The sequence below is a fragment of the Odontomachus brunneus genome, unplaced genomic scaffold (genome assembly GCF_010583005.1).
Source record: "Odontomachus brunneus isolate Ranch 3 - 2012 unplaced genomic scaffold, Obru_v1 Obru_scaffold_048, whole genome shotgun sequence".
Classification (NCBI taxonomy): domain Eukaryota; kingdom Metazoa; phylum Arthropoda; class Insecta; order Hymenoptera; family Formicidae; genus Odontomachus; species Odontomachus brunneus.
Window position 1 is genome coordinate 1377772 of NW_022639498.1, and position 24859 is coordinate 1402630.

The following is a 24859-nucleotide window of genomic DNA, read 5'->3' on the forward strand; positions in this document are numbered from 1 at the left end:
TCATTGACATCAAAATCACCACTCTTAAATCGCTGAAACCATACTTGGCATGTTCTTTCCGATGGAGCATAATTGCCATAAGCTTCGAAAAGCAATTTATGAGCTGCAGCTGCAGTTTTTTTCAAGTCAAAGTAATGAAGCAGCACATGTCGAAAAAACAACTTATCACGTTCCATATTTAATCAAAAGAAAAAATAGCACTGCTCGCTTAAATGAATCTCTTCGCACTGAATTTTATTGACTAATGTCTAACCTCTAAAATGCAGCCAGTTTCAGATGTCAAAATAAATTACACCTACAACTAACTGTGAGCCGCAGGAACTAAGTTTACCACCTAATACTTACTACGTATGGTGCTGTTAGAGAAATAAGTAAAGACTTGATATTTGAGGCATTCGCGATGTACATTAATTGTTAATTTGGTTTCGGGTTTGAGTCGTTATCGTTCGGATCCGCCGCCCGAAGATTAATGGTTTAAGGTTAAGGAACGTTTATTTGCAATGTACCCGACAAAAATATCGATAGAATGTGCTAAATATTCAGTTACCTTTAAAAATCTGAATAATTGATGACATGCTCCATGAATGTAATATATCACTTAAAAACTCGTCACTTGCATCTGTTTGTGTCGGGTGTATATCAGTTGGACACGGGGCAATTGGACATAGTCCAATCACAAGTTGCTGTTCCAAGGGACCCTACAAATGTCTCTAATCACACAGTGCTGTGATTGGCTGTGTCCAAATGCACCGTGTCCAAGTGCATCTTGATGAGCACACCCGCAATGATACCAGTCGACTGTACATGTGCGTATTAGACTTATACGCATTATTGTCGGATAACACGAAACAAGTGACTTTCGAGTGTAAGTGAAGCGCACTTTCAAATATGTAATTCTTAATCCAAGAATAAATAGCTTTAAAATCGTGTGATTAGATTTATTATAATCATATTACGATTTTAGAAACACACACAAGAATACTATCTTAAGAATAAAATATACTCCGTATAAACTTATTTATTATTGTTGTAAGTAAACATTTCTAATTGAAGAGAACATTTCATGCTTAAACGAAGCAAAAATAGCGTTCAAGAATAAAAATATACGTAAGTCAAGGATACATTTTTCTGTGCAATATTTTTTTAATTGCACATATGTATCGATCGTGTTTCGATTAATATACTGTTCAAATTTGAAAAGATTCTTAAAAGAATTTGTTTACAAAATAATTATCTTATGAAATATTATCTTAATTATGAAATATTTTTATGAAATAACTACCTTAATTAATAAATAATTTCTTATGTTAATTTACTATTTTCAAGTAGTTTTCTGGTCTTATGAAAATGTTATGTTAAGTTTTGTTCATAAAACTAAGCTTAAGCATCATTATATGTCGTGTTTCATGTGAATATGTCGTTTTACCGTGATTACATAGTAAAAAATCTTACGTACACAGTACGTGAACAAATGTTCCAAAAAGTCTACTCTAAATTTTGTGTCGAAAATAACTCATTCATATGTTTATTCGTGTGTTATTTATATTATGCACTAGTCTACATAATGTAAATAACACACGATTGAACATATGAATGAGTTATTTTCGACACAAAATTTAGAGTTAGACTTTTTGGACCATTTGTTTACGTACTGTGGACGCAAGATTTTTTACAGCGTAAGACGTACGGAGAACTAATGTGCTAATCCATGAATATTCAGATATGAGAACGTATTTGATCTTTGCATATTTCCGATACTTCCGACTCGCGTCGCTAAGGGCGACAGTAAGTAAGAATAGTGTTGATTGTAGTCGCGCAATTGCGATAGCGCATACGCTGATCCTAACCTCGAAAGTTGATCGCGACTTTTGCGTGTCTCACGTTTTCGACCTCGTCGACTATGCCACAAAGAGGCATGGTTTGTTCGTACCGTGTAGTTCCATTAAGGGAAACAGCCACGTTGCATAATCGGACAGAACAAGTCACTTCGCGGTTAGGACCGGCTGCGCTGGTCTGATTATTTGGCAAGCCCTTTTACGAACTTTGCGATCACCATCGTAATTACGTCGCGCTACCGTCTAACAGTCTTGCCTCAAGTGGACATAGGTGTTAGGTAATACCGAGTAACGAGAGAATCCCCTTAAGGGGGCAAATGAAAAGTTTTGAGCTATCCCAGTCTTCGGACGAATACGAGGTTGATTGACCTGATGTAGTCCTGGAAAAACCGTGGTTTCAAGAATCGCGCATGCATAGGCGACAAAGATTAGCCGAAATATGACTTTCAAATGACGTGTCATAATATTGCGTATAAAAAGAGGGTGGAATTGACCGTAATTTGGCTGGAAAGCGTTTTGCTCGTCTTTTATTCAGTCGTAAATCTTAATCGACCAATTAGTGCATTGACTTTGAGATCATTAGCAAGAGTTAGCGAAACTGTTCGCGCGGCAAAACAGCCCCACGGATCTCTATGCGGCGATTAAGCTGGAACGCTGAGAAAAACGGGCATGCGCGTGCGCAATTTGGTCGGAAACGAGCCGATACAAAGTGGCAGTTCGAGCACGGTTAGCGTTATTACGCGACTCGCTACGTGTGTATCGCGGTGATTACTCGTGGAGCCCTAATATGTCCACGGTTACGATTATTATTATCCCGTTGAAGAATGCGTGGTTCTCCATTAAGTGCCGCGGCGCGATGTAATGACCAGCCGCGACGTAGTAGCAGCAGAAAGGCTGCGCGTCCTATGAGAAACGGCGTTATTTTTCTCGAATTTAATTACCGCGACTTACCCTCGCGCATGGCGAGGGCATTAAGGTTTAATGTACCTAGCAAGAAGAGAACTTACCTACCCATCATAATTCGTTTGTCTTTTGTGTATGTGTGTTCCAGCCCCGGAGGTTCTGAATTACGAGCCAATCAGCCTAGCGACCGACATGTGGTCCGTCGGTGTGCTGCTCTACGTGCTGTTAACAGGATGCTCACCTTTCGGTGGCGACACTAAGCAGGAGACGTTCTACAACATTAGTAGATGTCGACTGGACTTCCCGGACGATCTCTTCGAGGAGGTGTCCGAGGAGGCACGCGATCTCATGCGCAAACTCATGGTTAAGGATCCGAAGTAAGTTGTAGTTCTTTAACGAACTTTGAGCTTAATATCAGCTCGATATAGCAAATGTGGGCCAATGTTGTCTCAACATTCGTAGTTAATATCGTGTTAAGATCAAAAATTCACACAGAAAGAAAATAATTTACCTTTTTGCTGCACAAAGCAATATATATATATATACGTCCTCAAAAAATAGCTTTTTATTTATGAACGGCTACTAATGGAAACTTGTTACAAGTTCGCAGTCTACTTTTTAGCATAGATATCTGTGGTTAAAGTTCATTGCAACAAAAAAAGGTCAAGAGATTTATATAGGGTGTCCCTCTCCTCCGTAATTTTTGTAGGAACGTAGTACGGATTAAAATAAACATAAATATCCTATACCGTTTTGCGATATTCGCAATAATAGTCGAGATATTAATTAAAGAAGATTGGTGAATAATCACGCGCGATATGGTAGATGAGCTGTAGTATAACGCCGTCTGCCGTTATACTTACACATTAGATTAAATTGAATAAAAAAGTCCTTTTTTGCAAATGACTACATAGATGTTTAATTGTTAGTGAAAGGAAAATGTTACATGATTGTGCGCGATAATGTTTTCTTTGTTTAATATCTAAAAATGTGGTCATTTGCAAAATGATAGACTTTTTTGTTCGGTTTATCCAATGTAAAATAAAGGTACCAAAAGCGACATATTACTTTGTTTTTGGAGGTTATGTCTTGATATAAAGTTCAAAATATAAATGTATGTGTGTGTGTGTGTGTGTGTGTGCGTGCGCGCGCGCGCGCGCGCACACATATACATACATACAGGGTGTCTGAGACTACCCGTACACCCCTTTTATCTCGGAAATAAAGCATTTTAGAAAAAAACGTTTCAAAGAAAAGTTGTATGGTTTCGAGGTGTACATAAAATGGTGTCATTGATTTGATCTTGGATGACGCCGCCAAGGTCAGGTCAACGTCAACTTTGCTTTTTTAAATAGAAATATGTTTTTTTTATTACGGAATTTTATTCTATGTAAAGAAATAAACAGCTTTTGTTTGAAAATTTTTTTCATACGACCCTCATTTTTTAAGATATTTATGGAAATATCTACAGAATTATTGGTTTCAATATATTTTTACTCGAATTCTATCAACTTTACCTAAAAATGGCAAAAGATAAAAAATTGTTTATTTTCTTCTCATCGGGTTCTAAGAATTTTTTCAGAATTTTTAATCAACTTTTTAGTATTTCAAGAAAATGCAAGAAAATGTAGTACTAAAAAGTTTATACAAAATTCTGAAAAAATTCTTAGAGAAGATGAGAAGAAAATGAGCAATTTTTATCTCTTACCATTTTTCGGTAAAGTTGATAGAATTCGAGTAAAAATATATTGAAACCAATAATTCTGTAGATATTTCCGTAAATATCTTAAAAAATGTGGGTCGTATGAAAAAAATTTTCAAATAAAAGCTGTTTGTTTCTTTACATAGAATAAAATTCCGTAATAAAAAATACATATTTCTATTTAAAAAAACAAAGTTGACGTTGACCTTGGCGGCGTCATCCAAGGTCAAATCAATGACATCTTATGTACACCTCGAAACCATACAACTTTTCTTTGAGACGTTTTTTTATAAAATGCTCTATTTTCGAGATAAAAGAGGTATCCGAGTGGTCTCAGACACTGTGTATATGTGTGTGTGTGCGCGCGCGCATGTGTGTGTGTGTGTAGTTGGAAGTACCCCCTATCAGACAATATCATATTTTTACTGAAATTATTTCTAGATTTAAAATGAAAAATGTTTTTGTAAAATACACGAAAATGGAGTTCAAAGGAAATGGGTGCCAAAAGCGACATACCTATTGGAAGTTATATAATATGTTGCATGTGATAATATTTGATAATAAATAATTCATTAATGCGTTTAATGGTTGAATATAATAATATGCATTTATTCAAAATATAATGTTGCAAAAGGGGAATATAATTAAATAAAAACATATCTTTGGCATTCCCATCTTTTTAATTTTTCACATATTTTACATATGTTATATTTTTAAACTAAACAAAATTAAATATATACAATACGATATGTCACGTCACAATGGGAGGTTAGAATCAGGTTATGTTAGTCACAGAGTATCGCACCTATTGCATATTGTAGAGGTATGTCACTTTAAGACACATTCTCATAAAAATTTTCAAGTTATGTAGTAAAAAAGTGATGAAGATAAAAATATTTAAAAAATAGTTTTACAAAGCCAAATGCATGTAGAAGAACTTAATATTGAACAAAAAGATAATTATCGCTGTTTAGTCTACGTAAATCGCCAATAAAAATCATAAAAATAAAACTTGCGAATTTCTAAAACTCGATATTTGCTAATTTAACTATAAAATATATTTGCTAATTTAAATATAAAAGAACAAGAAATATACCAAGTATGAATTTTTCATGACTTAAATGATAAAACGAATTACGTTTATATAAGTTTCGATAAAATATAACATTTAATATATGGGAGATATAAAGATATGTCGCCAAGGAGACCTATGTCGCTTTTGGCTACTTTCCTCTATAAATATAACTACAGGTGCCACTACAGCTCATCTACCATATCGCGCGTGATCCACTAATCTTCTTTAATTAATATCTCGAGATTTATTGCGAATATCGCAAAACGGTACGAGATTTTTATGTTCATCTCAATTCGTTTTACGTTCCCGTAAAAATTGCGGTGGAGAGTTTGGGACATTCTGTATATACAGTCAATGTCAATATAATCAATGTCATATTGGCATATATTTACAGCCAGATAGGTCGTCCGCTATTTTTGTGAGTTCCGGAATGAATTCGTCTTGTTCAGTGGTAGAATTCTCCCGTTGGAAAACAAATTCTCCTATTGAATAAGATCATGAGTTTCGATACTCACAAAAAATAGCAAACAATCGGACTGCGAGTATACATTAGCTGTAGTACGGTGTAGAGGCATCGGTTTAAGATAAGCATGCACTGCCGCGAAAATCGAAGCAAAAGAACGACAATAATCATGAGCAACTCAATTCGTATGTTATTAAAAACACACATGTATGGTGGGTAACCGATATACAGGGGTCAGACGGTGAGATTTATTATTCGGCGATCATTACGAATCACTCGGTCGCCATTTATCTCCATATACTCCACTTAATTCGACCGAAAGATTTCTACCCGTTATTCCGACACGATCGAAACGTCGCCGCGGATGACGTTACACCCACGTTTGCCGTAATTTCTCCATCGTATTTCTTGGCTGAAGCATTTAACTCGTCAACTCGAGATGACTCGTTTGGCAAGTCGAACATCCCGCAAGGAGTATGAAGAGCACGAAGAGGAGAAGATGAAGAAGGAGGAGGAGGGGGAGGAAGTATCGGCCGTATTATCGGAGAACCCGCGCGAGAAAATTCCTGGACCGGTGAAAATAATTCCTTCACAGAAGGCTACGGCGACCTACCAAGAAGGTCCGGCATTTACCTCGAAGCGAAAAGAGATAGCTCGGAGTACTTGAACGCGCTCGTGCCCGCGACTACATTGTTAAGTTATGTCGGTATGCCGGTTGATTTCCCGGAACGAAAACAATCGCGTCACGCAGACGTATCATTGCAACGCGATATTCCGCGACGGTGCAACCGTCAGGATGACAGCATCAGCAATGGGAACAGTAACGAACGATTCATTAAGCTCGTCGCTTGGCGATTCCGAATTAGTAGGTCAGCGCAGACCCAAGCTTCGAGATCTAATTGCGCGCCACTTCGAGACGAGAGAAAGCCATCGCGCGAGGACGGCTCTGCGTTCCCGCGAGCTTGTCCTCGGTACGCCTGTGAATTCTTGACTGGCCGTCGCTCTTTTATCACAGATCCTTGGACTAACGAATCCTCTCTAATCTCGATCTTAAACAAATTTTCATTTTTAGTCTCGGTCTTCATCTATTAGTTCGCGATATTACACAAAAGCGAATAAAAGCGGTATGTATGAGTAAATTAAAAAGAACGATTGTGCAAATATATATATGAGTTTTAATTGACTGAAAAAGTATATGAAAGTTAGCGAGTGATCGACTCGCAGATATTAGCGCGTAAATACCACATTAGAGGAAAAAGAGAGTTGGTTCGACAAAGTGAGTGGGTACTCATTCTCGTATTAACAAATATCATGTCTGCTAAAAATTATATCAGTGCAATAATACGTTCATGTAATTTTTAACCTAATCTAATTTAACCAAATTTAATTAAGCGGATTAACCAAGTCGCAATTATTGAATCAATTAATAAGTTTAATTTATTATAGTTATTATATCATTTGTTCGATTGACTTGATGTTTGTTCGAACGAATATTATTCATCAAATGGAATTTGCTTTCATCACCTTTTTTTTTTCATGCAAATTCAAAATCTAGCGTTCGTAAACGTATTCTATAAATGTTTTGGAAATATTTAAAACGAGAAAAATCACTCAAAACGGTAGCAAAATTTGTCACTTAGAATTGTAAGAGAGAAGTTCACCTAACCTCTTTCATTAGACACGTGTTTTGTATCTTTAGGCGTTTGATCTATAGACCACAATAGATCACGATGTTGCGGTCCCTATAGGTTTAAATTAATTTACTCTTAAAACTTCTACGAGTACTTCGTAGGGCAATATTGATTGATCTGCCTATCTCTATTTAGAAGGGAAAATTTAAGGCATCTGAGGTGCGATTCTGTAACTTGTTAACTGCCGTTAACGACAACTGTAACATCACTAGTACTGTGTGTCGTTGCGTGTGTCTTTTATAGCGTGTGTTATACCTACATGACGTCAACGAGTTACAGAACTACACTGTTCTTTCGTTGAGGAATTCTCGATTGATTGACGTCACAAATGAGAAAACGCATGTCCAAAATTCTTGCAAAATACACTGAAATAAAAAGATACATTCATAAAGTGATTTTTGTAGTTTCTGTAGGAATAAAAGGACACATTCATAAAGTAGTTTTGTGGTTTTGTAGGGTTTTTGTGTTGATCGATTTGTAAAATATCGAGCATATTTGTAAAATATTCTGAAACTTTGTTTTTTTAACGATTAATAAATAACCGTAAAATGAATAACGTGGCATGCAATCTTTCTTTTTTAAATAATATAATTACTATAATAAATTAAACTTATTAATTGTGACTTGGTTAACCTACTTAATAAAATTTGGTTAAATTAGATTAGGTTAAAAAAATTACATGAACGTATTATTGCACTGATATAATTGATCCTATTTTTCCTCATGATTTTGTCACGTTAATTTTATAGCTATTTATTAATTGTTAAAGTAAAAGGAAAGTTTTCGGAATATAAATGTGATCACTGGACCACAAGTGTTATTTTCTGAACATAACCTTTTATTTCGACATATTCTCTCTTTGCACAAATTTTGAGTATGTTTTCTTGTTTCTGACGTCATTAATCAGAATGATAGCGGTGAGGACACAGTAGCTTTAATTCTCACTGGGAAAAAAATGGTAACTTCGTAAAAGGCATTGGTTTACACTTGGACTACACACTCACTGAAGAGTTAAGCTTAAAGTAAATTCTGACCGCATATGCGTGAATGTTTCAGTCGATTAAAGTGAATTTATTCCTGCGAAATTCCTGCAGTGAAATACTCAAGATTTCAAGTAAAAATATTCCCTCAAGAAGAGTGATGCGGCTGTCACTCTACTCTTTGACTAATTTAATAAATTTTATTACAAGAAATTTAGATAGAGCGACAAATGTTTCAATTGGACCGTTTATTCTGATTCCTCTTCGATAGCGTGACATTTTTCGCTCATCTTATAAATAAGCATTCTTTATGACTTGAATGTTATCACATTAAAACTCTCAATCGTTTTATTTGAGTTCTCTATTTCTAAATTGTGTTTCGTATTGTTGTTAGTTTCGCGCCTGCCTTAATACTTTGTGGATTAGCCGTGCACAATGACGATACTGTGATTCCACTGAGATGTATTAATTAACTCGCTTGCTCGCAAGTAGAAACTGTCATCGATCGATCATTGGCCTTCGTCCGTCGGTTGCGAGAAAAACAACCGGCGCCACGTCGCTCCGACTTTCTTCGAAACGGGAAGAGCGACGCAATCGAGCGGAATTCCGTCAAAAAAACTCATAGATTCCCTTATCGTTCGGCAGCTGAGGGGAAGTTGTTATCCGGAATATCCGCGTTCTTCCTCTCTGCGAAGTGAAGGCTTTTATCGTGCAGCCCGCAACAACGATTTATCGTCACGTTTCACTACGTGGAGCGGTCTCTCCTTTGCCGTCGACCTGCGAAATACCATATTTAGTGAATCGCCGGGAGAACCGTGTTACATGTAAATTTGAAAGATCTTGAAAAACACATAGAGCTTGGTATCGCGCTACATAAGTGATTTCAGATTTAATTATTTGTTACGTCATTTGTCTCTGGATTAATGTATTCTAATTATACACTCGACTATTTATTTACTCGTTTAAGTTGTGTGAGCAATCGCGGGACTAATTGTCAGATTATTATGTTAATGACAGCGCAGCGATTTGCATAACCTTACCTTATAAAACGATTTATCGCGATCGCAGCATAATTATCGCGTTAACTGCTTTTCACCGAGAATTTTCCTATTAAAGTTATTGATCTTTTTTCTGTTTTATATAGTTTCATGGAAATTATGTCGATCCGCTTTGTCACAGCCGTTATCGATGTTTCGCCTTTTTCGTGACCTAAATGCAACGGAACAAATTTCTCGCTCACATTCGATAATTTCGCAGGTCTAAAGGAACCTTGTTCTGAAACATGGGCGGATCTTTGATAGGCCAGCATTCCTCCACGGTTACGCGTTATGCAATTTGTCGCTCCATTATTGAAAGCAGCATCCTGCACCGTTTTGCGTGGCGGAAATGGAGCGATGGGTACATAACGTTTCACGCAGGCTGCATACAGCGTATACGGTGCACGCACGGTACGAGATAACCGCGTGAAAACGTTCCGATGAAACCGCTGCAACGATGGCCACTGTCGATAATGCGCCGCCCGTTCGCGGAGGTCGTTATGCGACGGGTTTCTTAACCCCTTGACTCTCGCTCGCTCGAGTTAACGAGGACGACGAGAACGAGTCGTTCGCGGAACGAGGCTGTTGTCAAGATATATTTGTTTAAGAGGGTCGTACGAAAATAACCGAAGTGAATGAGTCGTTGGAGTCTCTCTTGCACGTTGACGTTCTGAGATGACTATCGTAAACGCATCTCACACGTTGTCGGAGGACACGCCATCGATTGCATCCGCGCGAATCGTACCTCTTTCTAGTAAGCAACTTTTGTCTGTTCGCAGTGAACGCCTGACGGTGACTGAGTGTCTCCAACATCCTTGGTTCAGCATGTTCGAGCAGCCACCGATGCCGCTTCCATTGTCCACGTGTTCCACCTCGGATGACAGTTCCAATGCGAACTTCCCCACGGTGACCTCGCGATCAGACGAGAGTTCTGGCTCTTCTTCTTCCTCCAATCCACCTTCTTCTTCTCAGAAGCTTGCCATCATTAACGGCCAAACATCCACATCATCATCTACGCCGAAGAGCGACACTGAGAAGCAACGTTCTTCTAGCTCGAGCGGCTCCTGTCACAGCGCAGACTCCAAACAAGTGACAAGTCGCGCCGTCTCCTCACACACGGAGAATCTCTACACGAAGTCCAGGTCGCCATCCAAGTCGTCGCCTAAGCCCATTAGATTCGGTCTGAGCCCGGATCGCAGGGATACTTTCAAGAGAAATATGGATTCGCTGGCGCGTAAGTTTTCTGCCACGGAGATCGTCATCATTGAGTCGATGATGTCAGGCGTGGCTGCAAGCGGGAGCGAAGGCGCGCGCGCGGCTGTTGCCGCCGCCGCCAGCGGTGGTGCCATCGGTGGTGGTACGCAGCGTCGTGCTACCGCTACTCATACGATGCCAGCTGGGGAAGTATTCAAGTGCACGCCCGTATTTATTCTTGGTGAAGAACAGCAGTGCAGCGACAGCGGCAGCGACACCATCTCCGAGATCTCGACCGACAGCTCGAGCGATCGTAGCAGTATCTACTCGGACGACTCTCTGGACTTCATCTTGTACGGTAAGAGCCAAAGCAGAGCGAGCTTTCCGTTTACCGCCGCCGACTCGACCGTCGATAGATGGGAACAGAGGCATCATCAGAATCGTAGTAGCAGGGCATGGCCGCGTGAGTGCAACGGTGTCGTCAGCAAGGCTCTCAGCCGTTTCACGTCGGAAACGTCCAGCATTAAGGTTACAAAGATCCCGACGTTGCCTCCGACGACGACGATGACATCGACGACCACGACGACGGCGGCGACGACAACGGTGCGCGGTAGAACTGCCGGCCTTGAAGCACTTCGAGAGCGAAGTGGCAACTTGGTGGTCATTAGGGAACCCGTCCGAGCCGGCAGGTACACCAGGTATTGCGAAGTGCAGTGCGAGTCGGTGCAGGCGCGGATTCGCCGATTTCAGGTGCACGATGCCTCGTAAGAACCTACAGAGGTCATATGTGTTCGGATATTTTTGCTACCAGATGGGAACGCGCCTGGCGGGCCTCAAAGGACCCAGAATTAAGATAGATTCGACGAACATTTGTATATATTATGTTTCGTGTACAGTGATGCGGCCAAGGACAGGGGAATTCTTGGTAACGGGGTACCCGAGGAATGCGCCATGTCAAACGAGCGAAGAGAAGAGAAATATACGAACAAAGTTTCTCGAGGTTTGAATGTGAAGGCTGTGATTCTATAATAGAGAAGATTCCTGAGAAGTTTTCTCATTATATATGTTTCTTTCTTCATTTCTTTTTCGTGTAAAAGTAAATAGTGGCATTTCGATACAAAACTTCGCGAAAAGTAGATCTGAATTTTTATCTTAAAATTGCGTTGTGACAGAAGGGTGAAGTTGAGAGATATCGCGTACCACATAGACAAAAGATAAAATTCAACGATGCGAAATGTAATATAAATCAAACGTTGAGTTCATAATGTGTGTACTAAGCGAATTACGTACCATAAAATGATAGTTATAAAACGAAAAATTGTTACAGTTCTCTATGTATACGGTCGGTGATGGACTGTGAGAGTCGTAACAAACTTTGTTTCGATGTAACGAAGTCGATTAGTCAATTGTACAAATAAATAAAAATAAACAGAATTAAGACGTGTGTCGACGGAGTGCCGATATTACGTTCAATGTACTATAATTCGTAGCATTTATGACAGAATGTCGATATATCAACGATTAGATATCGATATTTTGCTTTTAATTATCCTCATTGTGTAAATTTCTATTCTTTATAAATTTCATATTTTTTAACGCGATATCGCACTGTTATGCACTTGAGGAGAAATATATTAAAAAATAAAAGAAAAATTATTCATAAAAATACCATTGATTTATACAAAATTTCTTTCTATTTTTTTTATTATTTCGTTTTTCTTTACATTGGTATAGATACATAGTATGCGGCGATGCATCAGGTGCGTGATAAGAAGCGTCATGTTAATCAACCAAGTAATGAATATTTATTACTATTTCCGGAAAAATGAAAAATTGACTAATGCATCGTTTCTCATGTCGTGCATGACACATTTCAGCGTTATTATGTATATATATGTGTATGTGCAAAAGTTAATATCGTACTCGTTGTATTGAATCACGTATCCCTTGCTTATCGGTACATCGTTACTCGATTATGCTTATCGCTGTCATTATTTACGTAATTTTACAATCGTTACACACTGATCTTTTGACCCCGGTCATTTTGAAATGGCCATTTTTTATATTTCTGAAGATTATATGTGGTATGATTTAAGTAAGATATTTAAAATTATTTGAAGTGATATCCCGATAAATATCTGGAAGATTTTATCTCAACTCTTCTCTCCATGTCAGAACGTTTATTTTCGAAGATGAAGTTGAGTTTAATTGAGCCGACAAGCTGAAAGGGAAAATTAAGAAATACCTTGATATTATGTATTACCTTTATATTATTATCTTTACAATAATAAATATGAATTTACAATGGCTATATGTACGGGATTATTTATGGAAAATAGCATATTTGTAATTAATTTTTCAATAACGATACTCAATTTGAATATTAATATCATTTTAAACATCGATGTCGGCTCTTAATGCGGTGTATCCTTCTTTTATTTGCATTTCAAAGCGTGGTAAAATGTATATAGCGCGAAGATTGAGATACTGATTCTCTCGTAAAATTTCTCAAAGTAGTAGGGAATTACGTAATATTAAATGGTATTTCGCAGACTTTAATCTCCAGAATCTTTGAACAATCTCAAAGTTGTCCACTCTAGCTTGATTTTTGACAGATTCCTTGGGAACCCGAAATCAATTGTACGTAAAAGTGCGTGCACACGTACTACGTGATCATGTATAGTTGCGTGCGAAACATATGTCGCGTGTGATTCATGCGTGTCTTTACAAAGGTGCCGATAAGATAGAGATAGATAGATAGATAGATAGATAGATAGATAGATAGATAGATAGATAGATAGATAGATAGATAGATAGATAGATAGATAAGGGGGAAGGGCAAGGAAGGAAATGGGTGATCGTAACTTGTACCATATGAAAGTGAACAAAAGGCTGTTGTAGATACAAATGAGTGAATGAGAACGAATGAGTGAATATGCGCGCGCGTATGTACGTACATACAATAGTATGAAGTGAAAGTATATGTGTGTGTGTGTACACACACACATACACACATATTAGATAATATTATATCATAGAAAAGTTTAAGCGGATAGTTGTAAAGCACACAAAATTTTCGTCTAATACATTTTTTACTGTATCTAGTGATTTTGATGAATATCCATCCTGAATATACACCGTATTAATTTTGAAGGGCTTTTTATCTCGTAAATTTCAAAACAGGCACGTATAGAAAAATACGTGTGTTTAAATTTTCATATTTTACGACACACTTCAAGAAGAGTCAAATTGATTCTAAACATTTGCGACAAACCCTTTGTTATGAGTGATGACAATCATATCGGATTTATATTTACGGTGCCTTCTTTAAAAGAGAAAAAAGAAAATCATAACACGTATGTAAATATGATATTTTCCGTATTCTACAACACGCGATCATATTTTGAGCCACAAGACTGATTTGCCGAGAAAGAATCGTCCGTTGTGAAAAGTGCCTTAATCGCATGGCTTTGCGAGATATCGAAATTGAGAGTCTAGAGGAGTCTCTAGGCATTCTCTAATTCTAGATAGTTTGAACGTGACCTCAGCGGAAGTCAGCAGTGGAGACCAAGCCCTTCGAGCGTTAATGAACTACTCTCCGCACGAATCATCAGAAACTGTGGCTTTCATAGCTTTCATTAATTGAAATTTCATTTTCGCATATTCACCTCATTATGTGTTTTACGCGTTTACATATGTATACATACATGCGTGCGTGCATGTGTATATGCATATATATATATATATATATGTATATATGTGTGTGTATATACAGGGTGTCCCAAACTCTCATTCTCACATTTTCTGAGTCTCGTGACCCAGTAATATAGTAGACAGATGCCAGCGTGCGTCTTATATCGCTATGATTCTACGTCTTGCTGCACCGCGCCGAAGCGAGATGTAGGAGTGCAGCGATATATATATGGTAATGGTGCGTTTGTTTTTCCAATTACCGCGAGCCGACATCCGCTATATTGTTAGACCACGAGTGTTCCTCCCTCAACCATTCAGTGTGTGTTTCTGCTTAATCTTTTACAATTAATTTTTCGGTTATTATTGCGAATATCGTAAAACGGCATATTTTATGTTCACTTCAAGCCATTCTACATTACCATTTAATGTGAGAAAGAAAATCTGGGACATCCTGTACATGTGTAAGCGTAACACGGCAAACAGCGCACTGGTTTATCATGCTAGAAGTCCCGAGTTCGATTCCCGGCAGAACCGAAAAAATTTTCATACGTTCGTGTTCTTCTCGGAAGGAAGAGGTAAACCATCGAGTATCTTTGCCAAGAACACTTCTCAGAATTATCTATTATATTGAACATCATTTGTCGTTCAGAATCAGCATTAAACTGTAGGTCCAATATGCCTGTGTATAATTAGCGTGCGTTCCACAGGCATATGAAGAGACGTCACCACACTCGGTTACAAGTAAAGGACTATAGAGAGTATATACAGGGTGTAAAAAAATTAGATCGACAAACTTTGAGGGGAAATAGAGGACATAAAAACAAACATATTTTGTTCATAATGTTTTTCTCTATGACGCTTCGTTTTAATACTACAGGGTACAAAATAGGAATTTTATGATTTTAATAAAAAACATATAAGTGGAAAAATTAAATTTATTTCAATTAGACATATATATTTTAATCTTCAAAAAACAATGAACAAAAGAACGGAATAAAAATGCGCAATTGATTAGCTCAATTTATAATGCTAATGCCGGCGGTACTGTAATTTTCAAGTTCCATTATTCAAAAAGTACTTAATGAAAAAATAAGTTATTATAGTGTTTTGGAAAGCTCTGAAGATAAACTACAAGAATATGCAATAAAGAGTAGGATATTTTATTTAAAAAATTCAAGTTGACTTTGGCGTGATCCTAACGCCTCTATCTAAGGTCAGACAAATAGTAGTCTTTTATATTATCCCCCTCAAAAACTTACAACTTTTATATTAAACATTTTTCCATACATACATATTATGTATGTATGAAGCAAATGGAGGAATTTTTGAACATTTATTATAAATTGAGCTAATCAATTGCGCATTTTTGTTCCGTTCTTTTGTTCATTGTTTTTTGAAGATTAAAATATATATGTGTAATTGAAATAAATTTAATTTTTCCACTTATATGTTTGTTTTATTAAAATCATAAAATTCCTATTTTGTACCCTGTAGTATTAAAACAAAGCGTCGTAGAGAAAAACATTATTAACAAAATATGTTTGTTTTTATATTTTCTTTTTTTTTTCCTCAAAGTTTGTCGATCTAATTTTTTTTACACCCTGTATATATATATATATATATATATATATATATATATATATATATGATATTAAAAAAGAGGTTTAAGACTTACAGGATAGATAGTATTTTTTATACTGAGTAAAATATTTAATAAACATAGATTCATACAACATAACAACATTAAACATAAACAATCAATCTTTTCAAAGTTACAAATCTTTTTCGATTTTGATAACGTAAATTATTTATGTGCTTCCATTGCTCATGTACGGTGAATGAACATCTCTGTGTGTATTACTGTGTGTGTGTGTGTATGTGTGTATGTGCGTGTGCGTATGCGTGCGTGTCTGCGTGTATGTTACCCATTAGCAAAATCATACATGGAATACATGTCTGCTATTTCTCGATTAAAATAATAAGCTCGATTCATATAATTGAAAAGGTTCTTGCTATTGCGTTCCTTGAATATTGTACAATTATTGTTCATAAGAGAGCAAATGACTATATTGTATTGAAGCAAGATGATAACGTAAATATTATTATATAGAAATAGAGCTGATTCGAAGAAAACTAGAAAATTTTGAAAGAGGATATACAAATATCTTTTCTAAATATCAAAGTAATAATATAGTAAAATACTTGTTCGTTTATTATGTATATGATCAATAGAAATACATTATTTGCATTACTAAAAAAAGAAAAAAAAATTTGTAACTCTGAAATAGTTGATTTTTTATACAATGAGTACTATTTATCCTGTAAGTCACAAATCTTTTTTTTAACATCCTATATACACACACATACATATATATACATAAGGTGAGGTATATAAAATGTTATGGATTAATATCTTGGAAGAAATGCGTTATTTGAGAAAAGTTTCAAATAAAAGTTACAAGATATCGAGGAAAGTATAAATAGGATAATATTATTGTGATAATGAAATGTTTCTTCAAAGTTATTTTAAGATTTCAAGATTTCAAATATTTTAATTTTTCAAATCGAATTATATAATTTTCTTTAAATAAATCGATTTCTCAAGTTATTCTATATAAATGTATTAAAGTAAGATTATCAAAAAAAGTAAATACTTTACATAAGATATTTCATTTTTTATGTTGAGAAGTATGAGTATAAAATGTAAAATATATGTATAAAATATAAAATATATAAATGTAAATATCTTCGAAAAAGTATTTACTTTTCGATAATTTTACATCAGTAATTTTGTAGAATAATTTGAGGAATTGATTTGTTTAGAAAAAAATATAATTTTATTTAAAAAATTGAAATTTGAAAAATATATATATATATATATATATATATATATATATATATATATATCCTAGAAAAAGCCTAGACATTCATCATATTCATAGTAATATTATTATTTTATGTTCCTTTTAATATTTTGTAACTTTTGTTTGAGACTTTTTTGAATAATATATTTCTTCCGAGATATTAGTTTGTAACACTTTATAACCTCACTTTTAGTCTGTGTGTGCGCGTGCGTGTGTGTATGCGGCATATATTTCTAAGGAATGTCCAACTGTCAAATATTGAAATAGCAGATAATAAAGGTCAAATCGAGACGAAAAGTCTATTGCTATTTTTTAATACGAGCAATAATTAACGAATTATCAATTAATTAAATTTGATGTTTTTTTAGTGCACTTTAATTGGCGGAGTACAAGTAGTTTTGTGTGCTAAAAAAATGCAAAATTACATCTTATAGACTAGGTTCGCTATACTGATTAGTAGAAGAAGAAACTCACTAAATCTGATTCTATATCATGAATTAATTAGTGAGCCCCTCCCCCCAATAATCAGAATCGGGATTTCATATTTTTTTAGAGTATGGCACTACCTTTGTTTCACCAATTAGAGTACGTTGAGCATCAAACTTAAATAATTAATAATTCTCCAAATATTGCTCGTATTAACGAATGGAAAAAGATTTTTAGTCTTGATTTGACTTCTACTATCTATAAATTTGTTTATTTGGTGGTTTAATATGAGATACCTTGTATATATGATAAAATATTACATATAAGTATCTTAGAAGAAATATATTATTCGAAAAAAAGTTTTAGATAAAAGTCTTATGATTTTGAAGAGAGCACAAAATGACAATCGTTGTGTTCAGAAGAGAAAAGCGCTCAGTGAGCAGAATTGTTGTAAGAATTTCTGCTGAACGACATTGAGCGCTTTATGCTTTTCCAACATGTTTACGGAGTGGTGGAGCGAAATAAAAGTATGTTATCAAAAATGGCGACCGCCAGAAAATTTTACAACTGTTGGCAGCATAGCGCAAAGCACTCACCGAGCGTTTTTCTCTGCTGAACGCAACTAATATTATTATAATAAAGAAATATTTTTTTAAAAGTTATGTTAAGATCAACTTCGAGGTTCTATATAGCATCATATAGTTTTTGTTTTAATAAATCAATTTTTCAAATCACATTCTGTATAAAAAAAGGTATTGAAATAAGATAAATATAATAAAAATATATTAAATTAAAAATATATAAAATAAAATATTGTGAAACAAAATTAATAATAAGTATAATAAGTAGTAATACTATCAGAGACCTTTTACATTTTCTGCTGACACTTTTTAACATAAACATGAAATGTCTGGTAAAATATTCATTTTTTGATGATCTTACTTTACTACTTTATATACAATAACGAGTGGAATCGATTTCTGTGAAGAAAAGATAAATATATACAAAAAAATCTCATTGCGTTATTGCATTAGTATGCGAAAATTAGTATTATCTATCAATTCCTTTTGTTATTCTACATATAAAATATTAATAATATATAAAAATATTAATATATAATTATTGAAAATTTTACGATCGTCGAAAACTTACGAAAGTCAAAAACTTAAGACTTTATGAATACTTTACGAAGTACCTCATATTGTTATATTGAAAAGTATCCTTTCTAAAATTATCAAGGGAATCGATTTTTATTAAAAATAGTATATGATTCCGGTTAAAAAATCGAAGTTGGTTTTGAAATGATCTTGAAAAAAATATTTTAATACTATTATAATATTATTATCTTATATTCTCCTTTCCCCAAATTTTATAACTTTTGTCTGAAATTTTTTTCGAATAAAGCATTTCTTCAGATATATTAATTTGTAACATTTTATATGCCCCATTTTGTACATATATGCGTTCTCCTTATATGGATCATGTTATCAGATTTATTCTAAACGAATTTCAGCATTATTCTCTTTTATTGTTCTCTTATAATGGAACTGTTTATACTACATCACATGAAAGACTAGAAAGAATGAACACAAATTATTGACCTCGTCCGTTCCCCGAAGTCTCGTGGTTTCGTAAATTAGACTTGTATATACGGTGTCGCGTATTTTTCAGTATTCATTATCGCGCGCAAGTTGTTCGCACAGCGCAACAAATGCTAGTCACAAGCACGGTTTGTGCTTTTTCTTATGTTTGTCGCTTTCTTTTTTTTCGCGTCTCTATTTTGTTAATTTTGCCGTGGACATACACGAGATGCTAACGGTAACTTGTGTCTCTGTCGCGCGAGACGAGGAAGAACAGCGGGCGAGAGAGTTATAAAAGTATAAAAGATGGATTTGGTGTGCTTTGCTTCGAGTAGCACGAGAGAGTTTCGGTATTGCGTCTCCAGAATTTATATGTTTTTCGGCGTAAATTTACAGGAAGCACGGATATCCTCAAAGTTTGTCGCTCATATAAATGTTTAAAATTTTAAAGACATGAAAACTTCGGAAACTTCGGTTTGAGTCTTTTTTCGTATTACTCGTAGAAAAGCAAGAATAACATTTTCGAATGTGTACGCGCGCGCGTCTGCGCATGTATGTATGTATGTACGTACGTATACATGTATGCATGATGTATAGAATAGTGATAAAAGATATATCTACGAATCAAAGAACGAAAATAAACTTATAATTTAATTTTTCTACAATATATATGGACAGAGCTGCGTGATTCGAGCGAGCCGACTTACTTTCTTCCGCGGCAAATTCACGATTATTTATTCTCCTTTCAAGTCACAATAGTAGTCATAGTTCGATTCTCACGTTATATCGCGACTCCGTCTTTTCGTGTTCAGCGTAAACCCGCGAGAGAACGAGTCGTCTCTTTTCTTCTGTGCCACTCGTATGCGCCGCTCTTCCTGAATACTCTTATTATTATTATATTATATATTGTATTCTAATACTATTCTATTATTATTATTATTATTATTATTATTATATGATATACTATTGCATTATTATTAGTATGCTGTTTAATATCTAAGTTTAATCGTGAAGATTACAATCGCGCATATAGCTGCTAAAAATCTCCTGTAAATACTTCTGTCATTGTATTAATTTTAATAACGAACGAAATAAATGCCACAGTACACACGGAATTACAACGGGCGCTTTTCTTATCATCTTAGCCACGGTTTTCAGCAAAATTATCTACTCATAACTTTATCTTATATATTAATGACCATTCTCTTACGTGCAGCGGTGCTGAATGGGTTATCTAGAAAAAGGAGAACTTTAAACATCGTATGAAACACGTGCAAATACCATTGTTAACCTAGATAGCCAAACTTGCGCGAGCAGATTTTGCGCAGAATCTGTCAATAGTGTCTGTAGATAGAATGGCAACAGATTGCACTGTTCTGAATCTGCGCGCAGAGTCTGCCGACAGACTCTGACGACAGACTGGCGGCAGATTGCGCGCAGATTCTGCTTAGATAGGCTATTTAATTCTATCAAAGGCCATATGTACGCTATTAAATGGGATAGTTTCACATGCACACCATATAAAACTCTGAGAGGAGTCAAGATAATTATATTATGCAATAATTGTACACATATACACAATAAAAAACAATTTTTACTTTTTAAAATTGTATTATACATTTTTATAAAAGCAATTTTAAAATTTATAAAAGCATTTTGAAAAAAGCAACAATAATAGAGAAATAACGAGTATAAACAGGTATAAAATCGTACAACGGTTAAATGGCCAGTTTAAACGGCCATTTAAAGGCGTATATATGCCATTCCTGCTACAAATTGTTCTTATAATTTTTCATACAATTTCTCATATTATTCTCAGACAGCATAATGTCCAAAATCGGGCCATAAAACGTCTTTAAGACATCTTTAAGACAAGTTTATAAGGTATTGTTTTAAGGAGATGTCGGAGTCGATGCCGAACTTCGAAAGTGCCGATAACGCAGATTTGTAGTTCAGAGACTGCCGCCAGATGGCAGTGGATGTCTCGCACGGCAGCTGCGCGACACGATTTCAAGCTCACAAGGAGATGCCACAACCTATTAAATCGATTTCTGAATGAGACATAGCATGTTCGCTAGCTGCGATGTTAAGTATCAACACTCTAATTGGGATTTGTGCCAATGGGCCTTTGTTTATGAGAAATATATAAAGTTTGGATTGCGAGACTGTATCACGGCTAAAAACGCGACTGTCTTTCAGCGAGGTGGCGTGGCCGAGCAGACTGAGGCTCCCACGTAGGGATGTGCGATTTTACGATATATCGCAATTACTGCGATATTTTATTTTTAAATCGCAGTGCGATGCGCCAGTAGTACTTTATTGCACAATCGCGCTTGCGATTTAAAATCGCGCCTGTGATTCAAAATCGCAGCTAAATCGTGCTTGTGATTAACAATTAAAAAAGTTGCAAAATGCTATATTTCTACGTGGAAACATATAATGTTTCCTGCGTAGCAGTTAGCATTTTTGTTTTTGTTCATATTGCGATCAGCTATTGCTGCTTGACCAATATTGCTAAAAGTTTTGTTCATTTGTGCATTTGGAAAATATAATTATCATATACAATACTCATGCCGTGTATATGTTTGTGCTGAAAACATCTTTCTCAATCTTTAGTGGTTTTTCATTCGATGTTTTGCAATGTTTGAGATATTTTCATAGTAAGAGGTTCTCCATATATATACTGCAAATTAAGTGCGTCTGCGGCGAAAGATTGCGAAAAAATCTTCGCGCTAGCCAATACGCGCTCACAGTATTACATGTTCAAGCGAACTACGCTGACATGTCAGCGAGTGCTTCGAAATAAACGAATACATAACAGAAGCATCGTGAGACGAACGAGCTGCTGCCGATTAACGTGATTAGCTGTCCACCTTTGTCGTATTAAAAGTTTTTAGTAAGTCGCATGCAGTGCCTAGATTTGATATCCAACAGAATTTAAAATAGATTATCGCTCATCCAATGCATGAGCCGCTGAACTCATTTTTATGAACAAATCTTTTGTTTCTATGCAAATTAATGTTAAACTATTAATCATTTATGTTTCAATGTTCCAATACATATATATTATATATAAATAGATATATGTTATATGTAAATATAAAATTGAATATTATATATGTTTACTATCATTTTTCTGTATCAAATTATTATTGCGATTCATTATCAGTGCGATATATCGCACTGGTTGCGATTAAAAAAAAAATCGTATCGCGATACAAAATTTCGTGTATCGCACACCACTACTCCCACGTCGAAAATTTTGTGAGCCGGCAGCGAGCGTTCAAAACCCGGTGACGAGTTATCCTTGTGAGGTTTTTTTTCTTACCTTAGGGCATGTAATTAATATTTTCGAATATGATACATTTGTTTTGCATATGTCTCGTTTTTATCTATTAATCAGAGGTAATTAGGGAAGTGTCAGGCTTGTTTAACGCAAACACGAATATAGACATGTATTTTGCATTGTTTACAATGTAATATATATTTTAGTACATATTAAAACGTTATTGATGTTGATGATAAATAATAAGAAAGTGATTGTATGCATATAGCATCACCTAGAATATCCAAATGTATACTTTTATCGCCTGTAAATAAATCAAGATAGTTGTATATTCTCGTGATCATATTTTTAACCTGCCTATAAAAGTAAACATTCTACGACAAGTAGATTGCTGTACATTTCAACGATATTATTTTCAAGTTATATATTTACTTATATTTCTCGGCGCGGAATATATTGTTGTATGTTTGATTGTATGTTTGTCCTCTCCTCTCAACAAGAACTAAAAATTTATTAAATACAACAGAAAACATGACGTTTTAATATGTACTAAAATATATATTGCATTGTAAGCAATGCAAAATATGTGTCTATATTCGTGTTTGCGTTAAATAAGCCTGACACTTCCCTAATTACCTCTGATTAATAGATAAAAACGAGACATGCAAAACAAATGTATCATATTCGAAAAACATTAATTACATGCCCTAATGTAAGAAAAAAAAAAACACCGCACAAGGATAACTCGTCGCCGGGTTTCGAACTCTCGCTCAAAAATTTTCGACGTGGGAGCCTCAGTCTGCTTGGCCACGCCATCTCGCTGAAAGACAGTCGCATTTTTAGCCATATCCGTGATACAGTCTTGCAATCCAAACTTTATGTTGTAATTTCTCATAAATAAAAGCCTATTGACACAAATCCCAATTAGGGCGTTGATGCTTAACATCACAGCTAGCGAACGTGCTGTCTCGTTCAGAAATCGATTTAGCAGGTTGTGGCATCTTCTTGCTAGTCATGCGAGCCAGTGTTGTCACGTCTAAGATGTAGGCAGCGTTGTCACATCTAAGATGTAAGTCCGTGCGGCGCAGCGCACTGTACTTATGCTGTCTGCCTGTTACAAAGAGATATCACAACTTGTTAAATCGATTTCCGAACGAGACATAGCACGTTAGATAGCTACAATATTGAGCATGAACATCCTAATGGGGTTTGTGCAAGTGGATCTTTGTTTGGGAGAAATAATAGTATAAAGTTTAGGTCGCGGAGCTGTAGCATACATAGGGCTAAAGTTACGGCTCTCTTTCAACGAGGCGGTGTGGCTGAGCGAACTAAGACTCGCGCACCGAACATATTGGGGCAGGTGGCGAACGTCGAGTCCAGTCGATAACTTGTCCGTATGCGGTTTTTTTTTAAATTTTTTCTTACCTTAGGACATGCAATTAATGCTTTCCAAGTATAATACATTAGTTCTGAATATATCTTTTGTTTTTATGCTATTAATCAGGGATAATTAGGGAAGTGTCAGGCTTGTTTAACGTAAACATTACATATATAATACACACATAATTTGCATTGTTTACAATGAAATATATTTTTTATACATCATTTTCTTATTAAAACATTGTATACAATATATTCACATAATAAAATACTTGTTTGTAAAACTTACATGTTATAAATTTGTTATTTTGTCGCAATGTTGTGGGTGGAATGCTATATAAAAACATGCATGCAGTTGGTACCAACATTTATAATGTTTCACTTGATTTTATACAGCATTTCATCTGCAACATTGCGACAAAATATTTGAAATTTATAACATGTAAGTTTTACAAGCAAGTTTTATTATGTGATATATATTATGTGATTAATGTTGTATACAATGTTTCGATAAGAAAATAATATATTAAAAATATATTTGATTGTAAGCAATGCAAATTATGTGTATTATGTGTGTTCAGGATCGGAGCTGAGAACTTCGCGGCCGCTCGGTCATCTCGCGTACGCGCCTCAGAGTCGGTACAAGTCATGTCCGTCCCTGAGCGCGTGTCGCGAGAATTAGTGTTACGCGTAGTATTGTCTCCCACTTCGAGAATCCGGAAACAGTTAAAGTATCGATCTCGATAGGAT

At 35.4% G+C, this 24859-nt stretch overlaps 1 protein-coding gene across 1 annotated transcript in view; it reads left to right on the top strand.

The window, feature by feature from the left end:
- Nucleotides 1-13980, top strand: part of LOC116844917 (death-associated protein kinase related-like) — a 294374-nt gene extending 280394 nt beyond the window's left edge. The window contains exons 5-6 of the mRNA XM_032817053.1: nucleotides 2887-3115; nucleotides 10466-13980. Of these exons, the coding sequence (XP_032672944.1) occupies nucleotides 2887-3115; nucleotides 10466-11648 (1412 nt within the window). The 3' untranslated portion in view covers nucleotides 11649-13980. The remainder of the gene's footprint in view (nucleotides 1-2886; nucleotides 3116-10465) is intronic.
- The last annotated feature ends 10879 nt before the right edge of the window (nucleotides 13981-24859 follow it).